General features: G+C 39.3%; 2 protein-coding genes across 2 annotated transcripts; both read right to left on the bottom strand.

Moving 5' to 3' along the window:
- Positions 1 to 211: 211 nt before the first annotated feature.
- Positions 212 to 3,659, bottom strand: SPMIP10 (sperm microtubule inner protein 10). The gene is made up of 3 exons (XM_057725539.1): positions 3,574 to 3,659; positions 2,905 to 3,013; positions 212 to 447 (listed from the first exon to the last, which is right to left on the bottom strand). Exons 1-3 carry the CDS (start codon positions 3,657 to 3,659, stop codon positions 238 to 240), a joined length of 405 nt encoding a protein of 134 aa, XP_057581522.1. The 3' UTR covers positions 212 to 237.
- A 1,293-nt stretch (positions 3,660 to 4,952) lies between these two features.
- Positions 4,953 to 16,274, bottom strand: PHAX (phosphorylated adaptor for RNA export). Its single transcript, XM_057736366.1, has 5 exons — positions 16,154 to 16,274; positions 13,910 to 14,523; positions 11,711 to 11,831; positions 9,919 to 10,002; positions 4,953 to 6,210 (listed from the first exon to the last, which is right to left on the bottom strand). Exons 1-5 carry the CDS (start codon positions 16,247 to 16,249, stop codon positions 5,941 to 5,943), a joined length of 1,185 nt encoding a protein of 394 aa, XP_057592349.1. The 5' UTR covers positions 16,250 to 16,274; the 3' UTR covers positions 4,953 to 5,940.
- Positions 16,275 to 17,873: the final 1,599 nt, after the last annotated feature.

The raw sequence follows: 17,873 nt of genomic DNA on the forward strand, positions 1-17,873 counted from the left end.
ACTACTTGGTGTGAAATTAATTTCAGTGAGACAGTTTTCCTTGCTCCCCCACTTCATCTCATATATTCTCAGAGCCTACTTCCTTTCTAAACTATATAATGTAAAAAGTATGCAGTTGACTTATAGCCTTTGAAAAAATTGAACCTGCAGGTGAAATACAAATGTACAAGGACTTAAACATTTATGGGAGAGAGAGAGGGAGAGACTGAAATACTTTATCGTTTTATTCTTCTTTCATCAGACCAGTCGTCTCCTGAAGCCTTGGGAAATCACAGTGCTTTGGTACCTGGAGAGAGGTGAATGCAGAGGCATATCTGCAATTTTTATTTCTGGTGGGCCTTTCTTCAAGACAACTTTACGATCTTCCCCATGGCAAAGCCTTTCACTGTGATTCAAAAACAGAGAGTCTTCCAAAGGTCCGGCGTGGATCCCACATGCTTCTGCATGCTAAGAGAAAAAAACAATCTGCTGTATATCACACCAAAAATCACTTTATTAGATTAAGATGGAGGTTGCCCAAGAGTTTTTCTAACTGTTCCTGTCAAGAAGGAAGGTCTAGTGGGCAGAACAGTATCCCTTTTTTAAAAGCAGTGTTCTCACTGGAATCTTCCAACCAACAGGAAAAGCCAGCAGTGTGGGCTGCAGACTATAAACTTGGGAGTCAGATCCCTGACTTTTAGCTTCATGACTTTTGTGTCCTCATACAAGTCATTTACCTAACATGAGACTTCATTTCCTCAAATGTAAAATGGGAATTATTAAAAGATTCTTTGAGTGTTGAATAAAACATTATATGTGAAAAACTTTTGGCAACTACTAAGTAAAATAGTTATATAGTATGTGGCTGCTGCTGCAACTGCTGCTGGATAGATAACAGCTGCTTGAAGTTATTATGGTAATTGTACATCTATTTCTGATTCTTTGATACTGCTGAACAGCCATCTGGCCTGGTCTTGGGGTGCAGCTCCCGCTCTCCTATGCTGTGTTCTCATTTTTATGTTGTTAAATAGCTATATCATCTACTATAGGAAAAATGGTAAAACAGAAAGAAAGCATAGTTAGCATTTATTCAGTGCACATTCACTTCGTTGTAATTCTCATTTAATTATCACTTTTACTCTGTAAGGTAGAATATTCCATATACCAGTTGCTAATTATATTTTTTAAGTTGTTAGCAACACTGTCAACTAAATTGCAGACGTGAAATAACAATGAAAAAATTATGCTCACATAACTCTAAAGAGTAAGGTCAAGACTAATAGAAATGTTTTGATGCATTGAAAACAATTCTTCATTGCTGACTTCAACTCAAGTTTATACCCTGTGGTTCTAGTAAATGAAAAATATAAAGTCAGTACTAATATGGTCACCATGCTAAAGCTATTTAGAACATTGAAAATGACTTGATAAGCCACTAAGTTACATGAAATACAGCCTAATATTAAGATATTAGGAAGTCTTCATAACCATATGAATTTGATGTTTGTCTGTTGAGTCGTGATTTCCTTAGCTTTTTGTTTTCAAAATATCAGATAAAAATACATATAAAATAATCATCTCAAGGCAAATGGCAGCCTTTGTTTATTACATTGTATGTGTGCATTTTATAAGAAAACAATTGAGCCATATTTTATATTTTGTCATATATTAAATAATATTCATATTTTGCGATACCATCTGTGTTGGCAAAGTATATTCTTATTCAACATGAGTTGCTTATCCATTAGAAATTTGGAAATTTCTAGGAATTCCTTTCTAGGAATTCTAACATGAAATCTCCTCTTATTGCCTGATTATTACAAAATATTATATTTTCCATTGAAGAAACAATTTACCTTTTCACATGTGAATGGTCAGCCTGAACTTGGAAAATGTTTTGAAACTATTGACTACTGAATAGGAGCATTGAGTGGGCAAGGAGCCTTATTTGTAAATCTAGCCAAACTGTTCCCATAGCTCTCAACCTGAGTATGCAGTACAACTGTAAAAATACATGCTCTGTAAAGAACAGACTGGCGGTTGCCAAGGGGAGAGGGGATGGGGAAGAGTTGGACTGGGAGTTCGGGGTTAGTAGATGCAAACTATTATATATAGAGTGGATAAACACAGAACAATAAAAAGCACAGGGAACAATATTCACTGTCCTGTAATAAACCACAATGGAACAGAACATAAAAAACAATATATATATATATGTATAACTGAATCACTTCGCTGTACAGCAGAAATTAACATTGTGAGTCAACTATACTTCAATTTAAAAAAATACATGCTCTGTACTGTAGCTTTAATATTAATGGCGCCTACTTCTGATGAACTTCTTAGCAACTGTGAGAAGGTAAGACATACGTAGGGAAAACGGTAGACATATTTCTGAAATCTTTCGGTTTATCTATTTTAAGTTTGTAATTGGGTTGTTTGAATAGATATTGCTATTTAACTTTTGTTTGCAAGTTTATGTGAAAGCACATCAGTTTTTGTCAGAATGGTGGTTGCCAGGGCCTGTTGGGAGGGAGAAATGAGACAAAGGGTATAAACTTTCAGTTTTAAGAAGAAGTTCTAAGGGTCTAATGTTCAGCATAGTGACTACAGTTAATAATACGGTATTGTATACTTGAAAGTTGCTGAGAGTAGGTCTGAAGCATTCTCAATACAAGAAAAAAAAGTGAACTGTATGAGGTGATGAATGTTAATTACCTTGATTTTGGTAATCACTCCACAATGTCTATCAAAGCATCACATTGTATACTTTAAATATACACCATCATATTTGTCTATATTCCTCAATAAAGCTAGAAAAAATGAAAAATACATTTCAAAATAGCTTTTGTAGAGTTATATATATCTATTCACAGATAAATAGTATAGTTTTTTTTTTTATTATGAATACTTATAGGAAAATACCTTCAGATTCACATTCCTGAACTGCATGTTTTGTTTCCAAGGCATTATATAACGTCTTGGGATCATCCCTTGCTTTAATGAAAACCGTGGCAAATGAATCTCATCACACCTGAAGATTAGGAAAGCAAGAAGAAAGGATATCTTTTGAGCTAAATGCAATTATTTTAGCATCATCCTAGGAAATGGAAACAGTTGTGTTGTGTACGTGAGTTTCGGACCCCCGCAGCTGCAGGACAGAGCTGTCACTGTTTGAGGTTCACCTAGTAGATAACCAACCCATTAAATCCGTGAGTACTACCAAGATCAAGAGTCCTGGCTGGGTATCTGTGCTTGTAACTGCATGCTGTCCTTTGCAGTTTGCTCATGTTCATTTTGGCCTGATTTTAAGGGGGCAAATAACACACCATGATTTGCCTCAGGCCTGCTCATTGCCTACAGGAATCTCTGGCCCTTCACAAAAACCAGTAATTAATTTAGCTTCTGAATTTAGTACATACTCTACACTCAGGTCAGACTTGCTTTCTCCGCACACATGTTGTTTTGATCAGGAACATAAAGCTTTCTATACAGATGCCAAGGGGGAAGCACAGAATTAGCGTCATCTGTGTAGCTCTCAGATTGAAAACAAACAAAAAAACACCTGAAAACCCAGAACCCTTAAGTCCTCACTTATTAGCAGGCTTATATGAACTCTCATCAGAACCGTTGTTGGTGAGCTTAGGTAAGATAGGACGAGTGTCTTTGCCTGAAGCCATCACTGCCAGTAAAGACAGGAATTCTCATCTAGAACTTCACTAGCCTACTAGTCTAATTATGATGACATTACTGCCTCAGATGTAACAATGTTTTGCTAACTTCACAACAACCCATAGCAGTTACTTTAGCAGTTAATTAAGAGTGTGGAGCTTACAGCTATTTTCAGTGTTTTTTTAATACTCCTTGAGTACGTCATCATTCTTATCATGAACACTTAAAAAATGAGGATGCTTGCAGACATATTACAAATTTGACAGATATTAGAAAATATATTGGACTAAATTATTATTCACAAATAATCACTTTATATTAAGCTGGTTTTCCTCTTTACATACTGCACATTATATGTCCCATTTGTTCCACCATTATTTAGACACAAAGAGTGTAAATCAAACTTGCTTAAATCCAAACCAATCCGATCCATTTTATCCCCTAAGATCTGAGTTATATCGCAGAGTATCTTAGGTAACAAAACTCATTTTAATAAAAAACGGTTATGACTGAAGATGAGCACATAAATTACTAGGTCAGAGACAGGGAGGATTATTACTGTTAATCCTACTAGCCAGCAAGTAGGAAAAATGTTAGGCTGAGCAGGAAGAATGACTGCAACGGACACTGGTTTGGTGAGAGTATTAACTACATACACATCTGGCAACAGTCTGCAGAGACATTCCTAGATCTGGATAGTCAGGAAGGTTTAGAGAAATGTTAATAAGACAAAGCTTTACAGAACCTTAAAAACTGAAGCACTGATTTCTATATATAACATTAGGACGTAATACAATCCAGAAATCTGTGTGGTTTGCAAATATTAAGGAAATAACAACTGATGAAAATAAGCCAGGAAGTGGGGAATGAGGGAGGAGCAATCCACTGAAGATTAAGTAGCCTGAGGCATGAGTGTCCTTCAAAAACTATAACTTCCGCTAGAAAAATCAGCAATATTTACATGGATGTGTGGCATTTAGATTTCTGAATGTTGCTTATCTTTCCTAACACACTATACCTTTAAAATCATCTCACATAAAATAATCTCAGGGACTGTGGTGATCATTTTGCAAGGCATAAAAATACTGAACCACTGTTGTACACCTGAAACTAATGTAACATTGTAAGTCAATTATACTTCAATTTAAAAAATTCTTTAAATAAATAAATAAATAAATGGTTAAAAAGAATCTCAGGGACAATATTTACTTACCTATTTAAAATGTTTCTTTCCTTCATTATAGCAATTTTATGAAAGAACATTTGAAATTAAAAAATAAAATCACTTGAAACTCATTAAGGACTGCCAGAATTCCAATTTTATTTTTGCATTCTTTATGAATAAAAAGTAACCCATTACCATTTTCCTCTTCTTTCCCTGCCTAGATACTTAGCTCCAACTTCAATGATCATGTATTTCAGAAACTACTGAATGACTTCAAGTACACTGCTGCAAAGAACAGTTAATAACTGCTTCCCATGTATTTTTGCTTAATCTATTTTGTAAATTCTAATCAACTCTTGGAACATCTTAGGCAAACTAACTTTATTTCCTTAAATAAAAATGAATAATTTTAAACATCATGCAGATGAAACATTTTTAATACCTAACTTCTTAACATAAGGTAAAAGTCTTAGGCAGGCTGCCACCGGGAATTTTCTAAATGTTATGGTAACTATGCAGGTACAGATCATATTCAGTATTTAATATATGCCTGAGGTCAAAACAAAGATAAAGTTAAGAACAGATACTTCTTTGAAAAGCTTCTGATGTTTATTTACTTCTGGACAAACAAGTAAGTGGGAAGAGCCACTAGTATAAACCTATTTTTAGTCTCTATCATTAAAACTGCCTAAGAGTTCTTAGAACACAGAAAAACTAAATTTGAATGCATTTGTAATAGCTTAACAATTTGTCTTAGGATCTTTTAATGGAATGTTGTGAAACCAATCATAATTCAGTGCAAAGATAAATCAGAAAAAGAAAATAAACTTTTGAGTGCTATGTTATATTGACCTGGACAAAACTGATTATCAACTAGTAATAATTAGCACATGCAACAGACAGAAATTAAATCCTCTGCTATATACTTTTAAGTATTTTGTCAGACATGAGAAAGTTTTAAATGTTCTTATCACATTCATTTCCCACATACTCAATTTTATTTAAAACAAGACAACAGTTTTCTCCAGATTTTTGTGTTTATCAGTGCAAAGTAAAATAAAGCAATCTCAGTAGAAATGGTTTATTACAATGTTATCTTAGAGAGGCTTATTCCTCAAAATGTACTAAAAGATGTCCAAATCGTGCGAATGATCAACCTCAATGGCTTCCTCTGCATCCAACTTTGTTTCTCCATGTCCTTCCTGTGATTCATCAAGAGAGGCCAGGGCCTCATTTGTGTCACTTGCAAAAGTCTCTCGTGATGTATCATCATCTTCTTGAAAATTTAGGCTTTTAATAGCTTGTTTCATCTTTTTTCCCAACACCTGTGTTCTTCTCTTCCTAGCAGCCTTTTTATTTTCATATTCCTTTTGATTTTCAATGTAGAAAATGTCCTACAATAAAGAAACAAACTTTAGTAAATAAGAACTAACATTTATTAAAAGTTTCTTACAAGGCAGACTCTTTACATTATCTCCATTTCTCACAGAAAACAAACATTAGACTTATAATTGGACACAGAGTCCAAGATATTCAATAAATCTTCAATGCAAGTTGAGGATGAAGCTGTGATTCAAACTCAGCCTAGTGTTAGGTTTAGGGTCCACACTACTACCATACACATCCATTTAAAGGTTTTCTAAATGGAAATATACAGTAGGAAAATATTGTTTAGGATTTAAATAAAATATAATTTACCACAACAAAACAGACGTCTTTGGTATAATAATTTACTAACTCTGAAATGCCATCACAACCATATGTGATTACATATGCTAAGAAACCAGCCAGGCCTGAACTGTGTAACTAAGTATGATCATGTAACCTACACAAGAAAAATTCCATCCCTTAAACACTGCTGTAATTAACATGTGAGACTATAAATCTCTGTCAAACACTTTTATCACAAGGCATAAAAATGATATAGTCAGCACATGGATTCTGATGCCAGAAAAAGGATTTCATATCATGAAAACAAGAGAATATTCTAGTATAGGGTTTTTCAAAGTATGGCACTACTAAAACTGCAAGCCAAGCAATTCTTTGTGTAGCAGTCTGCTGTGTGCACTGTACAATGTTTAGCAGCCTACCTAACCTCTACCCACTAGCACACCAAAAATTGTGACCACCAAAAATACCTCCAGACATTGCCAAATGTCCTGAGAAGCAAAACTGCCAGTGGATGAGAATGGTTCAAGTAGAAAATACACTTCCATTAAAACACTACATGGAAAAACAAAACTTCTGGGAATCTTGATACAGATAGATAAATGTAATTTTAGAGGATATCAAAAAAAAATAGGTCAGGGATCTAAAGAGAAGGGAAAAATGACAATGCTAATACAGAAAAGATTCAAAGATTTAAAAGAGAAGCTAGTACAGGCAGGACTTTTTTTTTTTTTTTTTTAGGACACACTTTTGACATCCTATTATATTCTAGGAAGTGACTCTTAAAAGCTGTAGCCAAGCCAGTCCCTATTATATTCTTAAAGTGCATAAGGAGCAAATTCCTTCTTGTTTATATAATACAATATGGAGGGGACTTCCCTGGTGGCGCAGTGGCTAAGAATCTGCCTGCCAATGCAGGAAACACATGGATTCAATCCCTGGTCTGGGAAGATTCCACATGTCGTGGAGCAACTAAGCCTGCCCTCTACTGAGCCTGCCCTCTAGGGACCGCGTGCCGCAACTACTGAAGCCCGAGCGCCTAGAGCCCGTGCTCTGCAACAAGAGAAGCCACTGCAATGAGAAGCCCTCGCACCACAACGAAGATTAGCCCCCACTCGCCACAACTATAGAAAGTCTGTGTGTAGCAACAAAGACCCAATGCAGCCAAAAGTAAGTAAATAAATAATAAATAAATCTTAAAAAAAACACAAAAAACAATACGGAGGATAGTAAGATAAAGGGGGCCCTCTGCTTCACTAAATAGTAAAAGCAGCACACAGAATTAACAGAAGGAGAAGTAAGGACCCCTGAAATGAAGGCGATAAGGGAAAGCTTCAGAATTTGAGAGCTCTGATGAAGAGAAGGATGAAAGTATCTGCTAAAGAAATGAGGAAGGACTGGGGTGGAGGAGGAGGGTACACATTGAGAAAAAAGTGCAGGAAGGACAAAAAAGGTCAATTCAGAGGAAAACGAGGCAAGCTACCAATTTCTGAATGTGCACTTTTATGTTCCAGGCATTATGTTAAGAACTTTAAACAGGTGTTCACTCTTCATTTGCATGAGAACTTTATGAGGTGGGGATTATCCCTGTTTTCAGATGAGGAAAGCGAGGCTCAAGATTAGAGCTAACATGTAAAGGTATAAAGTCTAACCTCATAAATTATTTCTTCAAGTCCATATTCTTAAACCCTATTATGTTGCCTTCACGACAGTGTGATAATTCACAATTTTTTTAAGAGTCTACTTACCTTCAAGTAGAGCAACAGTAGAAGTATTTTCATTTTATATAGAAGCACATACAGACATCTTGATAAAAACAATTCTAACCAGTACAATGCTTGGCAACACTAAATAAAATTATGAAGTCCCCCTTTTCCTTCCAAATAAGGCAACCCTTATTAAAAAGGAATGTCATTCCCATGGGTTATGAATTTAAATAGAACAAGCTGGGGAATGGCCCAAAGAAATGTCTTTGTAGCATGTTGTTAATGTTGTGACAACAAATGCAAACAAAAGATAATATGAGAGCAATTTTTTTCTCCCATCCATATCTCTGTATAATTAACGCAACAAGTTAAGAACCTGAACTGTATACTATTTTCAGAGGGAGACCACTATATCCAGACTTTTAAAAAAATACGGCAAGTTAACTTTTTTTTTAAACGCAGTCAATTTTATTCTCCTTAAACCACAAAATAGAGTCTTTGGTTGTACAAACATCACTCGTTACAGTCTCGCCAGGTGGTCCTGGCTGGGGAGGGGGCGGTTAGCTAGTGGCCAGAACTCCTGAGGGGGACCTCTTTAAAATGCTAGCTGCCAGCTTAAGACTTGAGGCAAGGGTAGTGTTGGAGCTGGCAAGGCCCCAACCCCAAGTCGCAAGAAGCACCCCGACCCTTTAGGAGGCACCATGGCGCGGCGGCTGCTGCACAGTGCCACCTCCCCCGGGGCCCACGGCGCCTGGAGAGGGCCTGCCCAGAAGCACCATGGCCCCCTCTTCATCCTCCTCTGGCAGACCCAGGCTTGGAGACGGTTCCAAGGACCTCAGCTCCTCAGCAAAATCTGGGGACAAGCATCCCGGGGAGATGTTGGTCTGGGGGCTGAGGTCCTCCAAGAGGGTGCGTGATGGGGTGGGAACAGGCGAGGGGGTCTTGGCCAGGCGTTCCAGGGGTCCCTGCTTAGCAAACTGACTTCTAATTATTCTTACTCTTTTTTTTCTTCACAGACTTTGTATTCTCTAAAACAAAACTTAAATTATAAGGCTGCATACCAAAACAAAGTCAAACGAGAAAAAGTTGAAAACAAGCACACTCAGTTCAGTTCTGGGTTCCAAATTCTACAGACTGTGATTGTTAGCAATACAGTGACTAAAAGAACAATTACAACACCATTATTTGGATGGCATATGAAATTACCTATAATAAAATTATATCTGTCTTCAGGTTTTTCCCTCTATTAACAAAGATAGTCAATCCATGTACATACAAAAAATTTGGGGGAAAAAAAAAAACCAGAAAAATCTTAAAAGCCAAAACATTTATAACCCTTTCAACAGACCAACTCATTGGTAACATTTTGGTGTTTTAACACCAATCTATTGTCCTTTCCCCAATGGGTATTCATCCTGTTATTTTTTCATCTATTCCACGTTTGAAATTTTTCACTAATAAAAAGTTAAAGAATAAAGGAGTAGAAAAAAAAATTACATGCTAAGAGACCAGGAAAAGTTGCCATAAAAGAAATCCTGACATTGGCTCTGAAAGGGAAGAAAAAAAGAGGAGGCAGTGCTTTACCAAAGGCACAAGTTTTACTTGAAGAGAGACAATGAAAAAATTGGTCAATACAAGGCAGAGCAGGTAATAGAGATCAGAAGAAATGAAGCTAGAGGCTGAGTGGGAGTCAAATTATGATGGATCTTAAAAGTCAAGGACATTTACCTTAATTTGTTCCTCACTGATACTAGGAGTGTTTTTCAGAAGATTCAAGAAAACTCCACCTGGTGTTCTTCTTCGACTACCATTCTACAAAAAAGAAGAGAAAAATTATCTTGTAGACTCTTCCAGTGAATGGTCAAAGCAACTTTTAGAGTCATTCCTAAGGAGTTATTAAGGTTTACTGTACCACTCCAGTTTAACTGCAACATCCTTCTCTCCAGACTTCCATTTGCTCTATTTATCTTCCCACAACACGTATCACTTTCTAGCATACTTGAAGATACTACATTTATTCTTTGTAGACTGTTTCCCTCCCACCCCCCACTACAACATAAGCTTCCTGTGTCTAAAACAGTGCCTGGCACACAGCAATAAATAATTGTACAAGGAAAGAATGCACCAAAAGAAAGTGAATTTGGACTTTCATCTTCCCAACATTCAGTAGATTTCCATTAGCTCACTGGTTTTATTACTACAGTATTAAAACTTTGACATAGGGAATTCTCTGGCAGTCCAGTGGTTAGGACTTAGCACTGTTACTGCAGGGGGCCCGGATTTGATCCCTGGTTATCAAACTAACATTCCACAAGGTGCATGGCACAGCAAGACATTTTAAACATTTAAAAAAAAGGTAAGATATTGATATAATCTATAACTTTGTGCTTGACTGAATGAAAATCTAAGTACCTGAGACAGTGACACAAACAGGGGTGCCAGCACATTCATGATTATTACAATTTGTTTTGTTAACCTCTGGAATCTATGTTCACAGGATGTTTCCTCACCCAGTGCTATCACTTCTAACTGGTTTCCTTTCTCTCCATTACCACAGCATAATATTGACTTAGTCTCTTGTGATGTTATTATTCAAATTCATAAAGAACAAATAAGAAGGAAGCTATTCAATCTTCATCCTCACCCTGTGGTGAAAGCTCACTTAAATGAGATCTGCAAAACCATTCATTCTATGGGATAAACTGCTACTGCTTGGGATCTGGCCCCAGCCACAGAAGTACTCTTTCTGCCATTCTGGAACAATAAAGCGTTTTTACATTTTTGCTTCCTCAACCCCAGAAGCCTCTTTAGACATTTTGTTTCCTGTTCATCCCTACCATCCATGAAATTTTACTACCCACAGCTATACTCTGTATCTAACTGTACTTTTTACATAACAAGATTTTATTTTATTTTATTTTTTGGCCCCCAAGAATCAGTTTCTAAGAATGCTTGAATTAAATGAACCAAAAGTAACGTTTCTGTTTACCACTGCTAAGTTCTGGGCACTACCATAAGTACTTGATATGCATTATCTCATTTAATCCTTATAATAGAGGATTAATCCCATTTTATAGCTGAGACTGGGGTCTGAGAAGTCACGTATCAATAAGTTAGCCAAATGTCACACCTAGCAAGCAGCACACCCAAGACTGAAAACAAGGCACCCCAAATTCCAAAACCCATATTCTTAAAATCTGAGTTTCCAGGTTCTCACCCAGACTTTTTTAAAAAAATTTCAGCCTCTACCCTTACTGAATCCTATAAGAGATTTGTTGTTGACTGCCTACTAACAGGTTACAATTTAGCTATATTTTTTATAAGCAAAGTATCAATTGCAAAAACTGACCATACTGAATTTTAATATTCTGTTTCCATTATTAGTGAAGGTTTTTTAAAGTCTGAAACACACTGTAATACTTTATAAATAAGAGAATCAACAATCAGAGACAGGGCATTTTTATTAAAAAATCACATGAAATAATACAAAACCAGAAAACAACGAAGCAGTCAGTCTTACCATTATAAAAAGGCCACCATTTTGTTCAACTTCAGCAGTTTCCATCAGAAGCTCAATTGCCTTTTTGTTCCCAATTATCCTCACTACTCGGGCTATCAAATCTTTCTTTGGTTCCTGTAACCTGATAAGGAACAAATGAAATATTATTAATCTCTTTATTTGTTGCATAAAGTTGAGGAAATCTACCTTAGTCTCCAATTCAGTTCCCAGCTAGAATTAACAACCCATTCTAGTAACATCTGCTTTCTGAAATCATCAATATTTAATCTTGGAATCACTGACATGGAAACATTCCTATCTTGGGTCAGCCAAGGAGATAGTAACCTCAAGGTTCCATCTCAAATCTCATAATTGGCCTCTTCACTTTGCCTTGTTGGATTATGGCAGATTTCAAAAGAAATACGCATACACACAGCAAGGGGGATGCAAGCCTAAAAGCAAAAGAAGATACAACCAGTCTACTCTGGTCAAAAAAAAATAACAAACATATACCATGCTTTCTAAAAGTTAGCTCTCCTAACTCTAGAGATGTCTAAGAGCTTTAAAATGGATTGGATTTTTCCCTCATGGGCTCCCTGCCTCAGAACAAGAGCTAATATTTACCAAAGGCTTATTATGGGATAAGCACAATCCTAAGAACTGCATATGCATTATAACTCAGTTAATTCTCTCAACAACCTTACGCAGGGGATATTTTCATTTTACTATTGAGAGCTAAAAACACAAGGAGCCTAAGTAAGTAGTACTTCTAACATCAGAGCCCATACTCCATAGAGATGAAGGAGCATTAATATTATAGAAGCTCCCTATTAGTATACCAGTTCCCTAAGCAGCTCTGGCTTCTTTTGTTTCTTCTCTGTTGTGGAAAGAGCAGCAGACTAGGAACAAAGGGACAAGACTTTAGTTCCAGGTCTGACATTTACTAAATTTTGGACTTTGAGCAAGCCACACAACCTACTGGACCTCAGTTTCCTATTTGTAAAGTGAAGACTTTGGTTTACAAAATCCCTAAGTTCCTTTCTAGCACTCAAATTCCGAACTCCCTCAGTATTTAAAAAAGCCAGTACTAGCATTGACAGGCTTGCCTGGAAAATAAATACTTGTTTTCCTACTAGCTATATTACTCTTGAACCATACCTGTTTTCAAATTTGTGACACTGTTCACTAGTGATTTAGAGCTAATAAAAACTAAACAAAATTTCAACTATTTATTTATTTATTGGCCACACCACCTGGCTTGCAGGATCTTAGTTCCCCCACCAGGGATCAAACCTGGGCCCATGGCAATGAAAGCACCAAGTCCTAACCACTGGACTGCCAGGGAAACCCTAAAACTTTAACTTTCAATATTTCATGTTAAAAATACATGAAATGTAAATTTATCATACATCAAGTAACTCTACTCCTATTTATCCAAAAGAAATGAAAATCCATGTCCAAAGATGTGTACATGGAGTTCATAACAGCATTATTCATAATTGCCAAAAAGTGTAACAGCCAATAAGGATGTGTGCGTGCTTGCGTGTGTCTGTGTGTAAATAAATAAATTGTTGATTCCGGCTACAACATGGACGAATCTCAAAAACACTGATCTAAATGAAAATAACCAGGCACAACGGACCACATATTGTGATTCCATTAATATGAAATTTCCAAAAAATGCAAATTGCTAACAAGAGAAACTAGATCAGCAGTTAAGTGGGAACAGAAACAGGAACTAACTTTAAATGGGCATATGGATATGAGGGATCTTATCGGGTGATGGAAATATTTCAAAAGTACTTTATGGTAATGGTTGTACAATTGATATATTTACTAAAAAAATTAACACTTGAAATGGATGAATTTTATCACATGTACGTCATTCCTCAACAAAGTTGTAAAAAAAAAAGTCATGAATGCTTGAAAGCACTCCAGAAAGCCCACATGATTTAAAAGGATATGTTTTTATCTAAAGAGTTCTATAGCACTCAATGAAAGAGTTGCTCAAAAGTTCATAAAAATCTGCAAAATTATTCTATCAGGTCTACCCAAATTTAAGAATACCCAACTGTATTCATATATAAGTCCGGAGTTCATGCCTTAAACTTAAAAATCTCAAAAAGGAACACCATCATCAGTGTATTTGGAATCTATTATTTCTTACAAATGGATGACAGTTGGTCAAGTGCTCACTTGTAGACAAATTCAAATGCTCACCTGAAAGAAATTTCATCAGCCACTTTCTCTTGAGAATCGTCCTCTGTGATCTCATATCGGCCTTTATAGTTCATTTCTAGTCTGTCTCCTAGTCTGTCTTTGACAGGTCGTTTCCTTTTGAGATGACCTTGCCCATTTTCCTCCTCCTTTGATTCCAATTTTTTGCCATCATGCATATATTCATCTAGCTCTTTGTCTAATTCTTTTGTATGTTCTTGAGATTCCCTCTTAAGTTTCTTAGCAAGCAAGTAATTGTAGGTCTCGGATTGTCTGCTTCTATCAATAGTGCCCTCCATTCCCAAGATACCAAGTTCAGTGGCCACTGCATCTTGATTCTGTTCCTGCAGCACAGCACCCCATATGTTGTTAACCTTCTTCCCACCAGCACTAGACGATTTCTGGCTGCTCTGGCCAAACTGAAAAGGCTCTGGTTTGGGAGGAGTGTTAAAACATTTCTGTCGTTTGCGTTTCCAGAGAGAGCTATCATCATCTGAATCCGAAAAACTCTCTTCACTTGAATCCACGCTCTTAACAGTCCGATAATGTGATACTGGAGCACACACTGTTGCAGTACCCTGGAAGGGCCTCACTGCACAGTCCCCACCTAATGCTTTCTGCAAGTGAAAGAAAATACAATCAATTCCACAAAACACTAACTCTACACACCATATGCTATTTTAAAAAAAATTATTTAGGGATTCAGCTGGACCATTTCGAAGCAGAAATGATCTTCAAAGAGCTCTGAAACCAACTGAGTCCCTGCATTTCTAAAGGTCTACATGAAATCTTTTTTTTCCCCTTTCTTCTTTTTTTTGGCCTTGCCATGTGGCTTGCAGGATCCTCAATCCCCAACCGGGAATTGAACGAGGGGCTGCAGTGAGAGCACCAGATCCTAACCACTACACCACTAGGGAACTCTCTGGAATTTCCATTTTTAAAGCCACAAATTCTTATTTCTATATCGCTAATGCAGCACTTAGTTCTAAGACCTCTTTCTAAAAAATTACCAAAGCTTTTAATTCTCACCTTTAGAAGATTTCCAATCTTTTCAGTTATTCTCAGAATGTCTGAAAATGACATAATTGTTACTAGCAGTTAAAACAGAACTTGTTTTCTTCCTTTCCAAAGATGCTTGCCATGCATTTGGACTCATAAGCTGCCTTTACATGGTTTTGTGACTATGTTCCTTTTAGACTAGACAGTAAACTCCTATGTGTAGAACTCTCTGACAAATTACTTTTAAGACGGCAGAGTCCATAGCATTAAGATTTCTAAGTCATGGGCCAACCTGTGTAAAACAAACTGAAAGAGACTTAAAATACCCTGATACCGATTTCCTAAGACATTTCTATGCAAAAGGAATCACCTTCGCTTTTTCAACTAAACATTAAACAAAGTATTTGTTGAGCTCCTAATATGTGCTAGAAATGGGGGTGGCATCTTTTAATTCTAGAAGGTAAGTCTTCCTATCTTGAAATAATAAGAGCACTAACACTTCTCAGCCATTACTCGGGCTCCACTGAATCCTTACAGGCACCCTGTAACTGTCGTACTGTCATCATTCCTATTCTAAAGGTGGGGGCACTAGGCTAAATACTCGGTTACAGGTCTCACAGTGGCGGCGCCAGAATTCGAACGCGGGCAGCCTGGCCCTAAAGCCTCCGCAGAAGAGCTTGCTACTCCGTAGGGCGGCCGAGACAAACGCCTATTTAGAAACCTAGGAAGCTGACGTAAAACCCAGTGCCACAATATGGCGTGACGAAGCTCCGTTCCATGGGAATATGGAAGACAGGCCCCTGAGCAAGTGATGAACTTCATCCCTGGTCCTCGCTCCCTTTCTGCTCCGGGCGCAAACAGGCGCCACAGACTGTTTGCGGGCCGATGTCCCCAGGTTCTGCATTTTGGGCGAAAAAGGCCACTTTTTCGGAACAACACAGCGGCGCCGAAGCGGGGAAGCCCACATGTTTAGAAATCGAGGAGCGGAGCACGCAAGGCGAGGAAGAGGCAGCCGCCCGCCCGCCACGCGGGACCCGCCTCGCAGAGAGATGCCGGGCTGGATTCGCCCTGCCCGCTGGCCCGCCACTGCCGCCGCCTCCCCGGCTCCGCGCGCCGGGCCGGGGACGCCCGCCCCTCACCCTCCGCGCCGCGCCGGCTCGCGCGCGGGGCCCGGGGACGCCCGCCTCTCAGCGTAGCGCAGGCTCCGCGCTCCCGGCCCAGAGTCGCCCGCCCGCCCCCCGCACTCACCGGCACCTGCAGCGGCCTGTCGCTGGGTGCCACCGTCATGTCGGAATCCGAGTCGGAAAGCTGCCCATCTTCCATGTCGCCGGCCTCCTGCGCCATCTTCGCGCGGCCCGGCGGTCCGCGAGAGCACTTCCGGCGGAGCGGCGGGCGGGTCCGGCGGGCGGTGGCGCCTCGGGCGCCCCCGCGAGGGGCCGCTTGGCTCCCGGCGGCCGGTGGGGCCGTGGTGCAGACGCCTGGGGCGACCCTCCCAGGTGTTGCGTCATCCCTGCAAACCGCTCACGCGGTAGTCGGGGAAAAAGAGTCCCCTGCGGCTCCAACACTCTGGCACCTTTTCTGCCGACCTGTTTCCGTCAAACCTAAAGATGCGGCTCGGTTGGCAGCCGTGAGAGAGTCCTCCCTCCGCCTCACAACCTTCACCTGGACGCTCCGGGCAGGCCTTCCTGCTTCCATTCTTGCTCTTTTGCGATCCACCCCGCAGGTAGCTTCCCGGGGAGCCTTCCGGACGGGACGTGCGGTCGCCGTCCTTCTCGGACCGCACGAGAAGGCCTGAGTTCTCAGCAGCCGGCAGGGCTGCGGGTGTGTGCCTCTGTCTGGTGCCCTCCTCCGGCTCTCCAGCCACGCTGGCCGGCGCTGCTCACGTTGTCGTTCCTCGGGCACACTTTGTCCTTTCCCGGCCCAAGGGCTCTGCAGTTGCCGTTCCCTCTGCCTGGCAGGCCCTCCAACACCCCGACACCCCATTCTTCCACAGGTTATGCTGTCTCGTGGTTCAGGATTCTGATTAAATGCCACCTTCTCAGAGACGTCTTCTTCGCCCACCCTCACCAAAACAGGGTCCTCTACTGTCACTCTCAAACCCTTTTTTTTCCTTCATGGCATCAATAGTCATATGTGTATTTGCTTTATTTTTTGTCTGAGTTCCCCACTAAAATAGCAGTCTTATTCACTGTTGTTTCTACCTGCGTCCAGTCCAATGACTTCTTGTATGTAAAGATGGTCAAGAAATATTTGATTTTTTTTTTTTTTTTTTTTTTTTTTTTTGCATAAAGGGGATCGTATTGCTTGTACCTTTTACTATTCTACAGTCTACTTTAAAAAGGAAACAATATTGGGAATTCCTTGGCTGTCCGGTGGTTGGGCTCTGCGCTTCCTCTGCTGGAGGCCTGGGTTCTATACCTGATGGGGAACTAAGATCTTGCAAGCCACATGGGACGCGAGGAAAAGAAAAGAAAATGTGAGAAATAAATCCCCCACTTGTCCGATTACCAAAGAAAGGACATGGAGGCACGGGGTACAGCGAAGTGAGACTCTAATAAAGGTCTTGCAAGAGCGGATGTCTGTTGGAGGGACAGGCGCAGAGATGATTACAGCAATCCTTTTAGCTCCTATTCCGCAAATCCCTCCCCTGGTTCCTCATTGGCTGAGTACTTACTACAGGGTTCACGCCTTTCCTGAAGGTCGCCTACCAATGAAGTTACAATATGTACTTTGTTACTATTTGATTGGAGGGCTTAGACTTCCCTCATGACAAGGTAACTGTTACCATGTCGCCCTTTGTTCTGTTACTTCTGGCATGAACTTTTGCCCGTTACTTTCTGGTCGGAGCCTTTGGTCACGTCTGCAAACTTTACTCCATTCTTTGCAAATGAATAATCAGACATCTGTTCTCTCTCTTATAGAAAAGAAAAAGAAAAAAGAAACAATATAGCAGTTCATCTGGACCCGT

The sequence above is a fragment of the Hippopotamus amphibius genome, chromosome 1 (assembly GCF_030028045.1).
Source record: "Hippopotamus amphibius kiboko isolate mHipAmp2 chromosome 1, mHipAmp2.hap2, whole genome shotgun sequence".
NCBI classification, from domain to species: domain Eukaryota; kingdom Metazoa; phylum Chordata; class Mammalia; order Artiodactyla; family Hippopotamidae; genus Hippopotamus; species Hippopotamus amphibius.